The sequence below is a fragment of the Ceratina calcarata genome, unplaced genomic scaffold, assembly GCF_001652005.2.
Source record: "Ceratina calcarata isolate Rehan_Ccalc_2016 unplaced genomic scaffold, ASM165200v1 scaffold12, whole genome shotgun sequence".
In the NCBI taxonomy this organism is placed as follows: domain Eukaryota; kingdom Metazoa; phylum Arthropoda; class Insecta; order Hymenoptera; family Apidae; genus Ceratina; species Ceratina calcarata.
Window position 1 is genome coordinate 254,541 of NW_017132978.1, and position 19,011 is coordinate 273,551.

General features: G+C 46.0%; 4 protein-coding genes across 4 annotated transcripts; all 4 read left to right on the top strand.

Moving 5' to 3' along the window:
• Window positions 1-1,088: 1,088 nt before the first annotated feature.
• On the top strand, window positions 1,089-2,486 carry LOC113464442 (extensin-2; the record flags this gene model as incomplete). The annotated part of the gene is made up of 1 exon (XM_026814257.1): window positions 1,089-2,486. A coding segment is annotated over one exon (1,398 nt), but the record flags the coding sequence as incomplete, so codon positions are not given.
• A 2,474-nt stretch (window positions 2,487-4,960) lies between these two features.
• LOC108625454 (uncharacterized) lies at window positions 4,961-8,005 on the top strand. The gene is made up of 7 exons (XM_026814170.1): window positions 4,961-5,001; window positions 5,556-5,795; window positions 5,875-6,136; window positions 6,206-6,447; window positions 6,576-6,962; window positions 7,037-7,236; window positions 7,301-8,005. Exons 1-7 carry the CDS (start codon window positions 4,999-5,001, stop codon window positions 7,383-7,385), a joined length of 1,419 nt encoding a protein of 472 aa, XP_026669971.1. The 5' UTR covers window positions 4,961-4,998; the 3' UTR covers window positions 7,386-8,005.
• A 1,555-nt stretch (window positions 8,006-9,560) lies between these two features.
• Window positions 9,561-12,401, top strand: LOC108625462 (uncharacterized). The gene is made up of 2 exons (XM_026814163.1): window positions 9,561-9,838; window positions 10,026-12,401. Exons 1-2 carry the CDS (start codon window positions 9,824-9,826, stop codon window positions 11,985-11,987), a joined length of 1,977 nt encoding a protein of 658 aa, XP_026669964.1. The 5' UTR covers window positions 9,561-9,823; the 3' UTR covers window positions 11,988-12,401.
• Window positions 12,402-13,616: 1,215 nt separating this feature from the next.
• On the top strand, window positions 13,617-18,371 carry LOC108625471 (uncharacterized). Its single transcript, XM_018025525.2, has 2 exons — window positions 13,617-13,666; window positions 14,529-18,371. The coding sequence occupies exons 1-2, from the start codon at window positions 13,652-13,654 to the stop codon at window positions 18,213-18,215; spliced, it is 3,702 nt and encodes a 1,233-aa protein (XP_017881014.1). The 5' UTR covers window positions 13,617-13,651; the 3' UTR covers window positions 18,216-18,371.
• Window positions 18,372-19,011: the final 640 nt, after the last annotated feature.

The window sequence follows — 19,011 nt, forward strand, 5'->3', positions numbered from 1 at the left end:
CTAATTTTGCAAATCAGCTCTCTGAATTGAATCAGGCGATTCTGGTCGTTTTCAGTTCCGCGTTTTTTCTTTTAATAAAATTATCAATTTGATTTACTACAATATAATATGGTTCCGGTCAGTTAAACCGATAAATGGACATTTCCTGCCATCCACTTCCCTTGGCTCACATTAGAAAGGGCACTTTCTCGTGTCCAGCATCAAAACCAACGACTAGAATTCCTATGCAAACGGGATACTAAAAGTTTCCATTCGTGTTTCACTCCCAAAATTGCATCTTCTATTTATTAATGTAATCGAAGGCGTGGTGGTTCGCAACGGATCGATATAGCGAGCTGCTGTCGCGTCGCCGGTGAAAGTACGGCAAATGGAATGGATGGACGTCAGCTTGGAAAGGCGGCGCGCGACCGGAACTGAAAAAAATCGTCTCGCGGGCATCGCGAACCGTTTTACTTCCTCGTCGCTCCGGACGAATCGCCGCCGCTTTTTCTCCCCCGGTACGAGACGGGTATTCGGGGCGATCGCGTGCCGAACGAGACGCGCACGATAGCCAATTTATCCCGAAGCTCGTACGAGAGAGCTTTCACGCTCGGTCGTCTTTATTTCTTCCTCGATATGAGACCGGACAGCGACAGCCCGGATCGCTCCCACTCGTTCGACCAGTTTAAACCGTAGCTTGGCCGGTGTCGAGATCGAGAGGCATTTCGCTATGTAGACTAGGCTAGACGGTTTCACTGAACCGGGCTGGCCGGTACGCTGTACGACTATATAAGAGCAACGCCGATGTTAAACTAGTTCTCGCGATTTTTCAGCCGGCCGGGTATAAAGGAGAAATTCAATGTCGACCGATGCATCATTAACCATCGGCGTGTCGGTCAGATCTGTTCGATCGCCACGATACATCGCCGCTGATCAGGAGTGAACCGTCGAATGAGATAGACGCGGAGAAACGAACGCACCGTAATTATCGACAGGGGAGAGTGACGGCTGATTGATATGGACCTGTTGGTTCGTATTCCTGTTCTCTTATTCTTCATACAAAATCTGATAAACTGACAGCACCGGCTATTGTCCAAGTAAATTGTTAAAAATTGCAGCTACTGTTCCTAGCGCCGTCGGTGATCCTCGTCCAGGGTTACGAGAAGAGCAACGATCCGAACGACGAGCCTTTTCTACCGATATACCCAATTTATCCGTACAGTCCTAAATTGATTAAGAGGGGAATCGAGAGCGCCCCGCAGTTGTCTACGGAGTTGTACACGCCGAAAGTCGACGCTAAGGACTCGTACAGCGCCAGCTTTAACTATCCTAGAGATCCTTACTACCCTAATTACAGCACGTACTCCAAGGCTGCATCGCCCTCCTCTTACGGGTATTACGGTTCCGTACCGTATTCGTACTCGACGCCGGCGGCGCCTTACAACGGTTACAGTGCGTACTCTGCACCGTACAACGTGCCATCGCCGTCCTCTTACTCGCCGATTCCTTACTCCGCCACTTATCCTAATTATTATTATCAGCCTGCCTACTATTACCCGGGTTATTACAACAAACCTCCGTATTCCTCGTTACCGCCACCGCCGCCGCCACCACCACCACCTGGCAGCGATTACCACGGCGAGTCGTATTCCGATTCAGAAGGCAGCAAGGGTAAAGAGAGAAACTCTAACGGAGATAAGAAGTACAGGGACGACAATGGTAGTCAGTTCGTCGACGGTGGCAATTACATTTCCGGGAACCCGAGAGACCTCGACGTTCAACCGAGCACCTACAAGACGAGCAGTCCTAGAAATCAATTGGAGGAAACTGGCAATGTGAAGAATCTTCAGTTACCGTTGCCGAAAACGACGTACAGAGTGATCAGCGTGGCTGGCCAGCCGGTGGGTCCTGATTATCCGTTGCCCGTGCCGTACCAGAAAGCTCAGCAGTTGGACGAGTTGATGAGCCATGCTTGGGCCAAGCTGTTGGTCCAGAACTTGCAACAAGTCGCTCTGAACGCTGCGAGCAAGGCGAACGAGGGTCAGTACGTCGAGCAGAACGATCAGGGGAAGGAAGCGCGGTTCGCTTCCGTTGGTAACGGGGCTGCCAAGGGGTTGACTTTTATCGTCAACCCGAATCTGCTTGGGAAATTGAACGGCCAGCAGACGGCTACGACGCAGCTGAAGAAGTATCCGATACCTGTGAAGGCGGGCGTGTACGCCGTGAAGCCTGAGAAGGGTCAAGACGAATCGAACGAGTACGAGACTTACGAAAATCCGCCACCTCAGGGCAGCCAGGATTACGACGGCCAATCCGATAAGCAGCAGCAGAGTTACGAGAACGAGCAGAATTATCAAAATCAGAACTTCGTCACGGCACAGACGCCGCAAGCGTACAGTTATCAGTATACTAACTACAATGCCCCGCAGATCAGTCAGCAGCAGGCGCAGCAGTATAAAAATAATCTGGACGACGTGAACTTCAGTACTGACACCAAGAAGGGATAACTGGCTCAATGGAATTGTCACGGTGCTTGATGAATTTGTTTTGTCGTTACAGAGCTTTATTTTTGTACTCGTTTATAGGTATAAGATAGAAATCGTATTTATGTTATTATCGTTTTTGTTACGAATCACCGATGTGCCGATTATAATTTACTTTCGAAATTATACATTTGCGGATCGCACGAGGTGCTGGACCTGTTAGAGTAAGATATATTAACATTCCTTTCATTTCTACTAAAGCGTTCATCGATCCGAAAGGTCATTTCGCCTACGTTTCAGAATTTGTAAATTTCTTATCCATCCTCTGTGTCATTAGTAATAAATGTTCGTTGTTGTTTCCTGCGAGACTCTCTTATTTCCATATTCTCACCTGGGGTTACATCGCCGGAGCGAGATTTTTAAAACCGTGCTTCGCTGGTATCGTGCGAACGCGGGTCGACGAATCCTCGACCTCGTCGGGAGCTGCACACGCGGAAAGGCGAATGAAAGGAAGCGATCCGGATCTGGGAGAACGTCCGGTGGATCGTTTGGGCGCGGTAATGGAAAGGGGAAGTGAGGCTGCGATCGGAACGGAATCGCGGCAGGTGAGAGAGAGTGGCGTGTTCCGGCGTTTTGCTTTATTTTTCGCATTCCCAGCGCGGAGCGGCGGTCGAAAAATAAAATCGGACGAGCCGAGACCTCTTACTTTCTCGTGCCCGGGCTCGATCTCGATACACCGACACAGGCGGTGACCTGAAACCTCGATACCGTTTACCTTTTCCCGCGTTTACGCCGATCTGGTAAAACTTTGATCATTCGCCGAGCTCGGATAATCGAAGCTTTCAAAGATGCAATCGCGAATTCTGTTTCTCCGGTTGGAAGTTTCGATTTCTCAAAGATTCCTTTCTCAATAAACTTTCGCTCTCTCCTCTGGACGTGTCGATTTAAAATGCAGCGACCTGTAAGTACTTTGCATAAAATAGTACGTAGGAGGTCGCGTCTACTGGTATAAAATTTCAATGATTTTCCAATCGTGGGGCCAAAACGTCTAGAAAGCGGTCCGGTCGAAACACCGATCCGTCTGCCTTCCTTTCTGAACCCGCTCTGTGACGAAATCGCGAAACCGTCAAAACCCGGTTCTTTATTTTCTGCGAGCCTCGCCGAGAAAGTTAATGGAGGATGATCCGAGCGAGAGGGCTCGTCGTTTATTAGATCATTTCCCTTGCTTCCACGCCCAGAATGCGGATAGAAAGTGTTTTCTTTTTATTCGTTGTCCGGCCGCTGCTGCTCGTGCCCGACCGGCCGGGGCTGGAAGAAAGGGTTCACGGAAACGCGAGATTCAATGGCGAGCCGTATCGAGTATGGAGTGGGATCACCGTGAGATTGATGAACTTCGCGAGATCTCCTTTCCTTCCGTTAAGTACAATTTTTCGAGCACCGTATCCAGAGTGAAAAGCGAGCCACGATTATTTTCCATCGGTTCGCCTTCCTGGTAATTTCTCTCGTATGCAATAACAATTTTACCAAGGATGCCTCTTACTGCATATTAAAAGCATATTTTAAAAATTACATAGGATATCTCCCTGCGCGTTGTCCTGTCGAGCTTTCGTTCCACCGTGATGGATGATCGGATTATTTACCGGATTATTTACGTGCACTGTCACCAAGATATGTTCATTTTCCAAACTGACGATTCACTTAATTTCTAATTTATTAAAAACATGTGTAATAAACATGATTCTAATGATTTAAACGGAGGAGACTGTTTTCACAGTGACGAAAGTGTCAAGCGCAGTTAAAGAACAAATTCGCTTTATTAACGAACTACAGAATCGATTAACTGGCGAAGTAATTAGTACAACTTTGTGCCGGGGCGTTTGGAACAATTTACAGGGAGATTACTCTGGCTCCGACTGTGCCAGCGTTTAACAGAGTCTTGACGATGCGTTCGCCTGGCGGAAATTAGAAACATCTATTTAATAACCAACTTCCGAACGCCATGGGACACGTTTCTATTTCAGTTCAGCCCGATCTCACAGGGAACGCGTTTTATTCGAATCAATCATCGACGGTAATTACTATGATAGTCATCGTGAGAAGTGGATATCAGTAGGAGAAAATTGAATGAGGAAAAACTGGTATATGTCCGATTCGTTCAACTTACAATCGTTTAGGTAATACAAAATATGCACGTTCGGACTGCGTGAAAATGGATGCTGGTTCAGACGATTTATTGCCCAACGCAGCGATTCATATTTCCTTATGGGTGTTCGTTCCATCCTTACGGAGTGGTCAACGGCTTTTGAGGGAGAAAGGGAAACTGCAATCCCTTCACTCGTACCTGAACCGACCGGCTATTCTTCGGCGCGTGGTCCACTGGAGGGCTTCCGAACGCGCTAAGATCCACAAGTGAAGTGTGCCTCCTCGAGCCTCTAGGGAAGGGGTAAAGGCTATATAAGAGAACGTGAATCTACTTTGGTTTTGTAGTAGAGCTAGGATCTTTGTATCGCGATCGCACCTTCTGAAATTAAGTAACATGGTAAGTCGTATCGTCGTATCAATGACCCATCTTAATTAATTGAATTAAAAAAATGATTTTTATTAGAAAACAAGAGTTTCAGTCCTCCATTAATGTTTCTTTAATTATTTGAGATGATATAAATCTATAATGGCTCTTGATTTTGATCACATGAATAAAATCTATATTAATAACTAATTTATAAAATTTTTTAATCATTTGTTTCTATTGAAAATAATTCGGGAATGGAAGAGTTGAAAGAACAAAACCGATTGAGAGTCATGAAAGAGAAACTTTTACTTTTTCATCAACGATTCGATACACATGCTCATGGGAGTGGTCATCCCCATGAGCAACCGGATCCAGTCGTGGAGTATAAAAGACTGGTCCACGACGGATGTTTGACCCAGAACTTCGCGTGAAGTGAAAGTGCACCCCGATGCAAGTTCATTTTTCTCAATTACTGCAATGGTTAACAAACACATCCGGCTTAAATAACGTCACATAAAACTGCATTCTGTTAACTCCGTTATTTAAGATATATCATAAAATATCGTTTTTTTTTTATTTCGTAGAAATTCTATTTGACGCTCTGCCTGCTGTGGCTGGGCGTGAACGCGGAGAAGAAGATCAACTTGGAGGACATAGAAAGAGACAACCTGAGAGCGGAAGGGTTATCAAAGTCCGGAAATTCACGGGTCGAGGAGACGAAATATCTAACGAAGGAGATCGGCCAGCAGTACCAAATATCGAATCAATACCGTGGCCACCCAGCCAGCTCGCCGGTTACGTTCGTAACACCCTCCCCGCAAAACGTAACGTTGCAAAAGCAATTATCATAGATTACCTGCTGCATCGCTTTATCAGTAACCTACTCGGCTCGCGCTTGTTCAGGCTCCCTCGGAAGCATATAACGTCCAGTTCAATAAATACGCAAAGGAGCAAGTTTATCAGCCGCAAAACAACGTGCTGCCGGAACAAATATTACCGCCGCGATACTACAACGAATACCAACAACAACCGCCGAGAGGAATCGCGCCTAACGTTTACGAATCACAGCAATTGGCTTACCAACCGGAAGTGAACGTCGGCAATCGTTTGCAAGCCGTTCAGCAGAAAGTCGTTACGGCTAAATACACGAAAAGTCCGAATAAAGGTATATTTAAATAGAATTTTAATAATATTTATTTATTAAAATATATAATTTATTTATTTATTATTACAGACACGGTGTACGTGAATATTCCGATGATGCACTTTCTGACCTATTACCCGAATTTACGCGTGGGTTCTGGCAAAGGCGGCGAGTTCCTGCTGCCTCAATTGAGCGCCGCGTCTACCGAGCATATATCGATTCCCGTTTACTCGTCCGCCTTAAGTCAGAAGCCAATTGTTCCCGGAAAGCCGACTTACCAAATTCAGTACGCGCCGAAACATAATGCCGCACCCGTTGCTTTCTCAACCAAGGTTAGCGAGCTAGCCCGATTATATAATCAGAATTCGTGGTTGCAATAAAAATGTATATAGTATTCCGGGAACGAGGATCGAGCGCTCTCGGAACGATGTTAATGCCATGTAACCGGTCTTTGTCTCAGGTAACAAAGGGCGCAGCTTACACGACGCCGGTTACCTCAAAGAAATTCACGAGCTCCCCGTTAGCGAATGCACAGAGTTACGCTCCCTCGGACCAAACGTTCGCCCAGGGAAGACAGCTCTTGTACACACAGGCGTACGTCTCGCCGTCTTCCCAACCACAGTACGTTCCCCAGCTGGTTTACGCTCAACCGACGACGACGGTCTATATGCACGCGACACCGGTTTACAACCCGGTCTATGCACGCGCACCTGCTTACGTCCAGGACAATTCCCTGCAAGCCAACGTGAACTACGCGATTTCGTCGGAACAGTTAGACGCCACTGTCGCCGACGAGCTGCCGGATCAAGTTCTGGCTCACCAACCTTCGGCACAGAACTACGTTAAGGTCGGTCTCGCATGGACTCCTAAGTAGTATTTATTTATATTATTATTATTATAGAATATTTAATGCGGTTACAGGATTCGGACGAACCTAACACTGACTTGACACCGCCGCAAGCACCCGCGCAAGATTTCAAGTCGGGCGCACAAACGGTGATACAAGTATCGGAGGAGGAGGAATCCATTCCAGAGCAGAATCAAGTGGGTCTGGGCGAGCCCAGATCCTTGCTGGACTCGTACGTTCCCAGCAAACTGATCGCAGCTCAAGATTCCGCGAGGTAAATTGTTTTCACCGTATTTAAGCAAATGGTTAATTGTTAAATAATATTTAAATGTTTTTAGATACCAAGAGAGGCCTATTAAACTGGAAAGCGGTTTCCTCCCATCGAAAGAGAACTTTCTATACAAGAAACGCAAGAGCGAGTAATCCGCGAGAGTCGTTTTTCCATTTCACGATTATTAATGAACAGCGCGATGATGGTCAGTAGAACGCGTTGACGGAGATTTCGACGTTAAAAACGGTTCGCGTTTACAAGACGTGTCGCCGACATTACACGAGGCGTGATCGTATCTAGTCTTTCGTCGAACATCGTTGAGCGACAAATTTCTAACCCTTTGTTATTTCTGTCTCTCTACATACCCTATATTACTGTACGTTTTTTTTTAAATAAATTCATATTCACTTAGTTGGAGATTTATGTTAAATTCCTTTATTATATAAACAACGGATTCCTAAATATTATTTCACTGATACAGTAGATTTCCGTACTTCGTTATTTCCGATTGAAGAAATAATGGATTCAGTGAAAGCGACGATGCTATGTTTTATCATCGTCGTCATTGGTTAATTTATGATCATTATATCATTTCCTCTGCTTTTGGCTCTAATGTATCTATGATAAAGGCATTATCGGCTGTGTTACGTACTCTACCAGAGAACCGTTAACACACTAACATAACTATGCACCCGTTAGCGTGGCAAATTGAGAAAGTGCACGCTGGAGGATACATACAGACTTCTATAACTGTTCGTCAGCAATTGCAATCTTTTGTTCTTCTACCTTTTAATGTATTACATAAAAATGAATAAATAAATTATTATAATTATTGAATATTTTACTGGAAATTAACGAATAACTGAGTAGTAGATTTATGATAATATGTAACGTGTTGCACGTATTTGGATCGGTAAATATTCGCGTCACGTTTAAAAGCCGGTTTAATTAGGTTGCCTCGGACCGGAACTGGATCGTGATTCCAACTTTCATCGTGTCGAAATATTAGCCGAGGATGAGCACACGGCCGTTTACATCTGGCAGGTGTCTTTCCGCACGTAAGTAAGTATCGAACCTGGCAGTTGTGTTACAACGGTGAAACTATAATCGTGATGTCCCTCTACGCGGTTCAGGCGAAGGCATATAAGGCGGGATGCTGCCGCGTTCGCTTCATCAGTTCCAAATACACAGGCGTAGAGGTTTAAGATCGGTCATCATGAAGATCTCCGTCGTTCAGGTGAGTACGCCGATTCTAGGTGTTAAACGGTATTACAGTTTCGAGTCTGGACGTTTAATTATTGTGGGTCAGAGGTTATTGGTTGGTTCGTGCAGTTCCTCGACGGGGGTAACAGTTTTATGTGCGCAGACTCTTGTTTCTACCTTATCTCGCCGATAAGTCATTACCGCTATTAGTCGCGAGAAATGTTTCGCAACGGGAATACAAATCGAGTTATTTGTATGCGTTCACGCGTACCACCGATCCTTCAACTTATCTCGTATATTTTTTCTCGGTTTTAGTGATTTATGAAATTGTCTCGAAATTTCTTTCCCCTCTCTCGCGTTGCCAGCTTTCTTGATATTCCCGGAAGCGTGAAGCGTCGTTCTTTCAGAGGCACAGAACTCGCGCATTCCGTTCGTGATTACGTTTCGCAGTGACACGTTTCGGTTGATTTGAATAAACAGAGCGACAGAATTGAATAACTATTGAGTCATTGTACGTTGGATCATTATTTCCGAGGCTGGATATGACCGAGTCCTTTTTCTCCGAGGCGACGCTCCAGCCTCGTTGGAATCGGTCATTACGGAGAAAGTGTTTCTCATTTTCTTTCATCCACAGTCGGCCGAGCCCGAGCGGTGGCAGATGCTCTTGAGCAAGTCAGAGAAAGTCCTTGAAGGTATTCGAGAAACAGCGGCTCTCAGGTTGTCGTAAAATCTGTTGGTCATTAGGTAACAGATTCCTTTTTACCTGGCCCATAGTTAAATCCTCGTTGACAAGATTTGTTTTGTTCGTAAACCAGCCGCTTACGAAATGATCGCCGAGATCTAACGACGTCTATTGGAGATTCTCGAGAGAGTGCTACGTACTTTTACGCATTTTAAGCAACTTTCATTATCGTACTTCACTGTTATTAATGGCATAACTATAACTTAACAGCGAGTAGAAACGAGAGTCGTTTAAGTGCATAATCTTTCCGCGCCGATGCTTATAAAAGTTCAATAGCGAATCGTGAACGTGCGCCCCGGGGCTGTTTGCTCGCCGAAGAAAGCGGTGAAAATTGCAAGCGCCGTGTACGTACGAAACCCGTTCTCTCGCGCCAAACCGGGCGGTTGGGTTCAACTGTGACCTTGTAGAAATTCGCTCTCTTCGACGGCAAGGTCGACCCGAGAAACCACGAGACGTTTCCGCTCGGCGTAATTATCGGTCCGCTCGGACAACGAAAAGGGAGCACCGCGAAAGAAGGGAAGTGAAAGTGCGATTATTATTAGTGGAGCATCAAACTGTCAGATCGATGACTATCCCCTCGTTTGTTATGTGCGCGAATCAAACGTTCCGTCCTTCCGACGTCTAATTTCTTTTTCATTATAGGAAATGCGTTTTTCTAAGGTACATAAACTTTTGGGATTGACTGTGTAGCCAATACATCCTTAAAAGAATTTTCAAAATTTTAATACAATGCAAATTTGCTACAATTATGCTAAAATATAATATATTGCTAAAATTCCTATTTCTAAAATAAATTTATTTATTTATAAATATGGAATATGGTATTAAGATTATTCATTGATTTCAGGTTACCATAGTATTGATAATCGGTCTGTGCTTGACTGAAGCTTCGGGCAAGGCTGTAGATGACGTTACCACTTCACCGAATGCAGACGATATTGACGATACAGAGAAAGAAGAATTAGGAGATGAAGATTTACCGATTTTGCCACCGATTATTTTACTCGACTTCGGCAACGGTACAGACGACGAAAATACGACTTCTGAAGAAAAATCGAAACGCACGGTGAACGGCGGTCTTGGTTACGGCCTAGACAACAACAACCTCCAACACACACCCAGAAGATACAATTACTATTTCCCAGCGGGTAAATCAGGCACTACGGTCAGCATCGAGGAATCGATCAGTCCTTTCCTGCCTAAAACGATAATCGAAAGAGTGCAGCCAAACCGATTCAGTCACTCCCCGAATGTCAATACTCAGACCCATAATCAAGAGTATCAATATCAAAATGTACAATCGAAATCTGAATCAGTGTTCGGGTTGCGAACGAAGCCGCAGAAGCCGAGTCCGAATTTCGAGTACCAAAGCTACTTAACGACGCCGAAGCCGGTGAGCTCGTTCGCGATTCAGAATTCGGGGTACGGCAGCACGACGCAATCACCTTTGTCCTTCGGTGCCACGGAAACGGTCAGGTACGTAACGCCCAGCCCGAAGTTCGCGAGTTCGTTCAACTACGACGGTTACGCCACCGGGCAGAGGCAGAATATTCAATCCGATGTCGATTCGCACGGCTTCCCGTCCGCCTCGCGGACCGCCGAATCCTCGACGATCGGTCCGGCGAACTACGATCATTATTACCAAAGCGAACTCTCGAACGGACCGAGGTACACGTATGAAAACGGGGTCAGTTACGAGAACAAAGTGTTCTGGAAATACCCAGACGGCAGGGTGTCCGACGTGCCGCCTCAAACGTACGTCGAGACTAGCTATTCGGACTATCCGCAATCGTCGGCTCAGCAATCCGTGAGATCCCAGACCACGCGGCCGATTTACGAGGCCAGCACTACGGAAAATACGGTTCTGTCCCAGGGACCGGTGCAATTTCCCACGGTTTCCGAGCAGGCCGAGGGCGAGCCAAACTCATTCGTTTCCGGAGACTCGCTGTCGTCGAGCTTACCACAGCAACAAGTGTATCGGCTCGGTTATCAGGGTCTACTGAACCAGAAGCAGAACAACGTTGCACAGCAACGAAAACCTGGCACTGGCCAGCAGGCCAGCCATTCGTTCTCCCGAGGTAGAGGAACACAGGGCTCGAAGAGCAGCTACCATTCACGGTATCAAACGTTATCAAAATATATGGTGAACAGTCCCAACCCGGAGTATAAGGGTAGATACACGACGGAGCCGACCGTTAACGCTACGACGCCTCTCAATTCGTTCTACGGTTCCGAGGTACGAAATTATTTGGACGAGAAGCAAAGCTCGAAGACTAATGGTTTAAATAGCTACTCGAATCTACAGTACTCCGACCTATTGAGTTACAATCCGTCGATCTCGGAATACGTTAGAAATCCGTCGTCGATTCTGAACGTCCGACCGACTTTCGTCCAAGCCGGAAACTCGCTGGTACCAGTGATCATACTGAGAGTAGACAGCGCATCCCCGATTCAGCCGAAAGCCTCGCAGAACATTAATCTGAAAGCGCTGCTCCAGCAGTATCTCATTCAGTACGCTAAAAGCATCCAAGAATTGGCGCAACCTTCCACCTACAATCTTGGAACGGAGCCGAACTCGAAGGTTACCCAGAGCCCCATTCTGGACTTGATTCGCTTGACTCAGGACGACGCGCGTCCGGCGGCCAGCTATAATTCAAATTCCTACGTCGGCCAGTCGAGCTACGAGGCTAGTAATATCGATCAGACGAAGGATTTCCTCGGCCAGTACAATCAGCGGCCTCGTCAGAAAGTGAAGAACGTTCAGATTTTGGAGGATCCGAGATACACGTCGTACAAAATTAACAATTAGATTCGATTCGAATAGAATAGGCTAATTGATCATCGCAAATATTTTGTGGGCTCGCATATGTACAGGATTTTTCAATGTATGAAATACTCCTCTGAAACAATTTTATAGCAATAAGAGCCCTTTAATTGTTTCTCACTAGAATTCAAATGATTTTATGTCGTATAAAAAAATGGACTGATTTGCATGAACGCGATTCCTAGCTCGTCTTAAGTGGAACGAGTCACGTTAATTAGATTAAAGATAGTCATTCGGTAGTATTTAATACGGGGGACGTGCAATAAAGTTTCATCGCTTTGAAACTGTACTTACGATTCACCAAATTCTCCACTTCAAGAAGGTACCTTATAAGTGTTAAGAATTTTCTTATTGTACAATGCATTTCCTAAATATATGTACTCATTCGTGAATGAATAAACCTACTTAAGCAAATACTTCCTGTTTAATTGCACCTTCAAATAGGATTCTGATAATTAACGTCGTACTTATCTCAATTAACAAGATTTACGATTTACAAAAAGTATTAGTATTTTAAATTTGTAGATTTCTAATAGAAACTTTTCAATCGTTTTACGACTCATCCATACGAGACAATTATAAATGATGTACGCTGTTAATCTTCGTAACATAGGTGGTTGACACCAGCGACTGCGGTGTCTTGAAACCGAGATTTCCATCTACGTCGAGAGGATTTTTTCCCTCTCGAAAAGATAAGTGAATGCGACACGGCTCGCGCGAGGAAAGTAATTAGCATTAATTGGTTGTTAAGTGCAGGCGAACAAACTGTATTCCTAGGGCACGGTTAAAATTCACGTTTTCACAACGAGAGCCGAGCGCGATTTTATCTTTCGCATATCTTTCGCGCACGGCAATTAGACACAAGATATTAAACAGCGGCTCTTCTACACATCTCTTTACCTTCAGGCATGTACGTATGTACGTACCGACCAGCGCACACAGCGTCCGTCGTTTCTAACGCGCGAGCCTGGTTGCATCGGGAGGAGTGAACGCGCTGCGCATAATGCGTGTGTTTCAGAGCGCGTAAAATCCAGCGGGAGAATTACTGACCGCAGGTGAATCTCTTATACCCAACGCAATTACCAATTCCATTAATTCTAACCAAAATTATATGAAATATTTATGAAACATTCAAATGCGCTATAATGTAATTGATTCATAGCGGAACGCAATTGTAATAAATTATAATGTACTTATAAAAAATAAATAAATGATCTTTTTCATAGTAACTTGTATCTTTAATTATTCTAACATTTGTACAACTGAACGAATTTTCTTCTTTCAATTGAATTCTGACTCTATTAATGATACCGTGTGATCGCATCCTGTGTTAGCTACGGACAAAATTTCCGCAGCAGCGGTCGCGTGTCGCGAATGAAAGTATCCGCCGGGCAGCGGAGTATAGGATAATATTTAGAACGATATTTTTCACTTGGCCACCGGAGTGTATAAAGAAAATCGCGTGTCTACTATGTGGCTCAGTTCTCGCGCGGAGGTCCACCTCGCAAGGTCTTTTGGATTACATTGGAAACCGTGAAGAGGAGTCCGTGGCCGTGATCAATGTGTACAACGCGAAGCTCGGTGACGCTCGATCCAACGTAATTCGTGGGTTCACTCGTTCAGAGGGTAAAACGTCGCCAGCTACGAGAATGCTATTGCACTTTGTAAGTACGTGACACGATCGAATTCAGTGTCGGTCCTGTGTGAATCAGTGAGAAAAGTGTTCGGAATTTTTTTTTAGCAACAATCTCGTGTCGTTTTTTAATAGAAAAATTTAGAGAAATCGACCCAAATATAAACGAACGATATTTTTCCATGAATTAAAGGCAGAATGCGATCGGATAAGAATTTCTAGACTGTATAATTGGAGCACTTTCTTCATACTTCGATATTTCCCCTAATCGTCGCGCGTGTTAAACGGTCAATTAAACGAAAGGTCTTACTTTCCTCGCGGGGAAACGCGTGCACGCGTTTCGTTTTAAACTGGAACGAAATTTATTACGAATCCAAAGCAACTACGGGTAATTTCACCCGGGCTGAGAGCGTCCCTTTGTCAGCCGCGGACACGTCCCGTAATTATCTTTCCCGAAGCGAAGAGGGTAGCTAAAACCGTCCTCCCTTTGTCGAATTAACAATCGCACGGAAACCTAATTCCGATCTGAGAAAGTTCCATAGGATCTGCTCCCGTGCACATTCAGTCCTCGCCTGTCGTACGGCACACGCGTGTCTCTCGCATTTTACTTTTTCCACTGCGCGTTTCTATTCTAGGTCAGCCCGTTGATTGCCACTTATTTTCGCCGATCGTTCCGTTTAACTTCACTATTATCCTAAGTCCGCAATGATCGTAACGCTTTCTGCGGTTTAAAACTCCGCGCCTTTCGTCTAATTCAATTTAGCCAATGGCCGAACTGTAAACTTTAGGCGAGACGATAAAGCGTTAAGTGTACTTCGGTCAGAACGTTCGCCAGCAATCGGTTTGATTAAATTAAGGAATCGCTAATAATTTTCTATTCGATTATCACGCAGGTTGTGCTCGTATCTTTGAGCTGGCCGCACGTAACAGGAACAGGGAACGCGGACCAGAAGGATGAGCCGTTCGATCAGCTGGCTACCGCGTCGGAGAAACAGGAATTCCGAGACCAACTGATAACGTCTATAGTAGACACCACGGTGCACTATGAGAATTCAAACGGTTTCGTGCCCATGGTCGCATCCCCTTTGCCTGAACTCAAGCAAGACTCCGCGTTACCTCCGTTAGAATCTAACAATGTTACTTCGAACGGACAGAATAATTCGAGCACTGTTGAAGAACTTGATAACATCGAGGACGATCCCGCTTATTCTACGGAAGCTAGAATATTTCTAAACTTGCCGAACAACCGTAGATCTTTCGAGTACCAGGCTAACCAGAACGAGTTCGAATTGCTAAAGGTCAGAAACAATACACCGGTGGTCGCCAATTATCCGGACACGTACGAGGATCCAAGATCTGACGAGAATGATGATAAGACTCGATCGAGGCACAGGACTCAAGGCAAAGGGCAGAAGATCGAGAATTATATGGGAAATTATGGAACAGTCACGCCTGAGAACTTTCATAATTCACCGAAGGATAATGAGAAGAAGAACCAGGAGAAAGTAACCAATTATCATCAGCAACGAGTTTTGAACTATGACGGGCAGAGCAAGCAGCCGCGGCCTACAGTGGCATCCATCCCAAGGCCGAACCAGGAGATCAGTCTTTTCTTAAATACTAAAAATAATGACCATTACGATAGCGAGAGTTCGTCATCGCAAATTGCTAAGAATCACAGATTCTCCAGGCCAGTCGTGGTCGCCGAGCCGGATTACAAGCTCGATCGACCGAGCTCTGATGAATATCAAAATTCGAGGGTGCTCGATTCGGTGCAAAGCGCGGAGGCTATGAATCGGTACATGATGGACAACAGAAATGGAAGATATCGCAGCGAGGAGGACTCCGGAGATGCGTCGGAGGACGAATACGTGGAGTACACGGAGAGGCCTAGAAAAATACAGAAGAGCCGGCGACGACCTAATGACAGTAAAAGATTGCCGAAAGAGCATCGCGGTTCGCACGATGACAGCACGGAGTACGAGATTCACGGAAAGAGGCATCACGCGTCGAGGACCAAGTCCCATCGTCACAGGACCAGAGGAAATTCTTGGACGAACAACGACGACCAGGATCAGGACGACAGTTACGAGGATACGAGGCAGGACGAGAGATTATCGGAGACGAGGCACAAATCGCAGAGTTCGAAGTTTAAACCGAGCCCTAGCTGGAACCAGATCTCGCCTAATCTCGAGATTTCGCATTCCAGCGGCATCGAAATCGGGCAGCTCGAGAAGCCTAAGCTGATCGTCCCGGTGAACCTGGTACGGCTGGCGAATTTCAATCACGCAACGGCGATCGGTAACAGCCAAGGCTTCGACGTGTCGAACGCAGTTCTACGCAACATCGTCCCAGCGGTCGGTAATCCGAACGACAACGCGGTCAGTCAAGACGTCAAGGTGAAAGTATCCACGCCAGTCCCGGACGTCATCGTCGGCCAGAATAATTTCCAGAATCAGATGTATTCGAACGATCAGAACAAATACTACAAACCGCAGTACGTGTCCAGCACGGCGGCCCCGGTCCTCGCCGTCGCTCAAGACGGTCAAGGCATGGCCACGCCTCGGCCGAATCAGATGCCACAGCTCATAGTACCTCAGCCGACCCTTCAAACCGTCCCGACGCTCATGCAAACGCCGGTGAATCTCGATTACATTCAGGTGAACCCGCACGGAATACAGGGTCAAAGTGCTATCGGTGGCAGCTTGCAGCCTCTGCCAACGATGTCCACGATCACCCCGACGCCGATCAACTTGATCACCGCCGAGACACAAAACAAGAAGATGCTCCCAGGCGCGGCGAATACGAACTTCTTAGCCTCTGCCAGTCTGTCAGTCGGCCAGAACGAGCAAACGAACAACGGGGATTCGTACTACTCGCAGGATTTGAATAATCAGCAGAATCTTAAACAAGGCTGGTATCAACAGATGAACGCTCCCAAGATGAAGGCTTACATCCAGACGCACTTGCTGCCGGTGTTGCAGTCGGTGCCGACTTTCGCCACGATCTCAGCGAACGGTCAAGATCAAAATCAGCAGTACACGGGATACGAGAATAACGCGAAACCAGCCCTCGCGTATCAATCGATCGACAACGCGGAAAGTAACGGCAATGGGAACGCGAATGCGTCACCGGGGATCATTAGCAATGCTCATTTACCGCACGTTGGTACGAGGAACGTCGAAATTGTCAATCCGAATATCAAACCCAGCCCCGTGGACACCATTATAAATTCCTACGAGGCGATGCATTATCCCGCCGCTGTTTTGACCACATCAATACCGATGTTTACCGCAACCGGATTCGTTACGGCCAGGCCGGCTGTATTATCGCCGACCACGGAACCCGCGAACGTTCACAGCTTCGCGAACTCGTTGACCGAAATCGGTGCGAAGAACAATCAGGCTAATAACGATTTGAAAGCTTACCAGTCTCAGAACCGGCCGATGTTCAATCCAATTAATTTCGTTCCGAACGTGGAGGTCGTCAGAAATCAAGACGCGTTGAACAGTAAGTTACACGCGAACGAGCCTCTTCAACAGAACTTGAATCTAGTGCCTTTGATACCCGGTGGTAACTTCTTTAAACCCTCGTTCACCTCGCACAGCGAATTATACCAGAAACCGAAATTGTCTTCGGATCTGGCGACCTACGCCGAGCAGATGTTTAAGGAATCCCTAAAGACGATGTATAATTCTCAGAAATGGAACAACGACCGCAATCGACGGCAAAATGTGACCGAAGCAGACGTTATAAGACTGAGGAACGAATTGCAACGATTGAAAGCCTCGCTGTACGACTCCAGGAATAAAGATCACGAGGCGCACCATAGCGAGACGAATGTGCAAACGGCCGAACTGCCGAATAAGAAACCGGACCCTGAACTCGTAGCAGCGTTCGAACAGATGCTGAAGAATCACCCGAAGGAGTATAATTTCCGTGGCAAACCGCACAGACACCGCAGACCCGAGAAGTATAGAGAGACGAAGCATATCAAGGATTTTATGACCCCGCCGCACCAACGTTTGAAAGGTCATCACTTTGAGAAGCCTGGTAAAAAGAGACCAGGTCCGAGGTTCCGTAATCATCATCACGGACCCAGGCCGCACCATAGAAGCAATTTGTCTCCGAAAGCCGGGAGTCTCGAGGTATCTGGGTCGAATATCGACCCGGTGCACGTCGAGGGTTTCCCGCAGTACGAGACCATCCACGATTCGAGGCAGTTCCGAAAAGGCTCGTACTCCTCGGCCTCCCATGAGAGAAATAATTCCCCCAACGGTAAACATTATAAAGGATTCGACGGTAAAGAGAGTTCTTACAATCAGCCCAAGATGCACAATCTCTTCGGTCTTTTGATGAAGAACAAACAGCTGCCGAGTGGGAACAACCCGAACTACTTTCGAGACAAGGATCAGCTGAAACAATTCTTGGACGATGAAAAGCGCCGGATGGAGCAACAATTCTTCGGCGATACATTCAAGGATCAAGCTTATAGAACCGGGACCCAAGGCCCGTTGTACTCTAATTTAGGACAGGCCAGCAACGCTCGGAGATCGTTGCCCGAAAAGAGGATCGTTTGAATCCGCGTTTCAATTTCACAGAGGCTCTCATGATCGATACCAAATATCATTTTGATACTATTCTATTTTGTTCTAAATCGGTCGTATAAAATCGAGACTGACGTTCGAATTGTCTGTTTATAAGGTGCTACAGTTTGTTGTATATATTACTTATAAATAAAATACCATAAATCTATCGACGTAAATTTTCATAAAACCCTCTCGACTGTACTTCTTCTCATCTGCACTTTCACCGAAGTTCTATAAAATATACCAGTGACGAATGGTAACCATAAACGATCGTATTCGTCATTCTCGCCTTTCTAATTTCCAAGGGACGTAATTAATCGCGGATCGATCGAACCCCTATAAATTTTGCATTGAATCAAAGTGAAAGTGCTTTTACCCGCAGCGAATTTGACATCGACCTTGATACATTCTCACTTCTTTATAGGGTGCGCAGGAAAGTGTGAACATTTTTTTCTGGCCGAGCACCGACAGGGCTTGAATAAAATTTCTAATTCGTAACAATTTTCTGCTCGATAAACGAGGCGCACCATGCCACGTGTAACGGCAGGAGCTCGTCACACCGTGGCTATTCCGTTGCAACAGGTAGTTGAAAAAATGTTCACGTAATCGACCCGTCATTTTTGCGATCGATTCTTACGACTCTGTGACAATTTTCTGCACGCATTGCGTCAAACCGCGATTGTTTCAATTTGCCACAATGTCCCATGGACTCCGCTACGTATATACCGTCGAGGTTTTACTTTCACCGGAAAGGATAGTCGGAAAGCAATTAGAAACAAATCTTTTA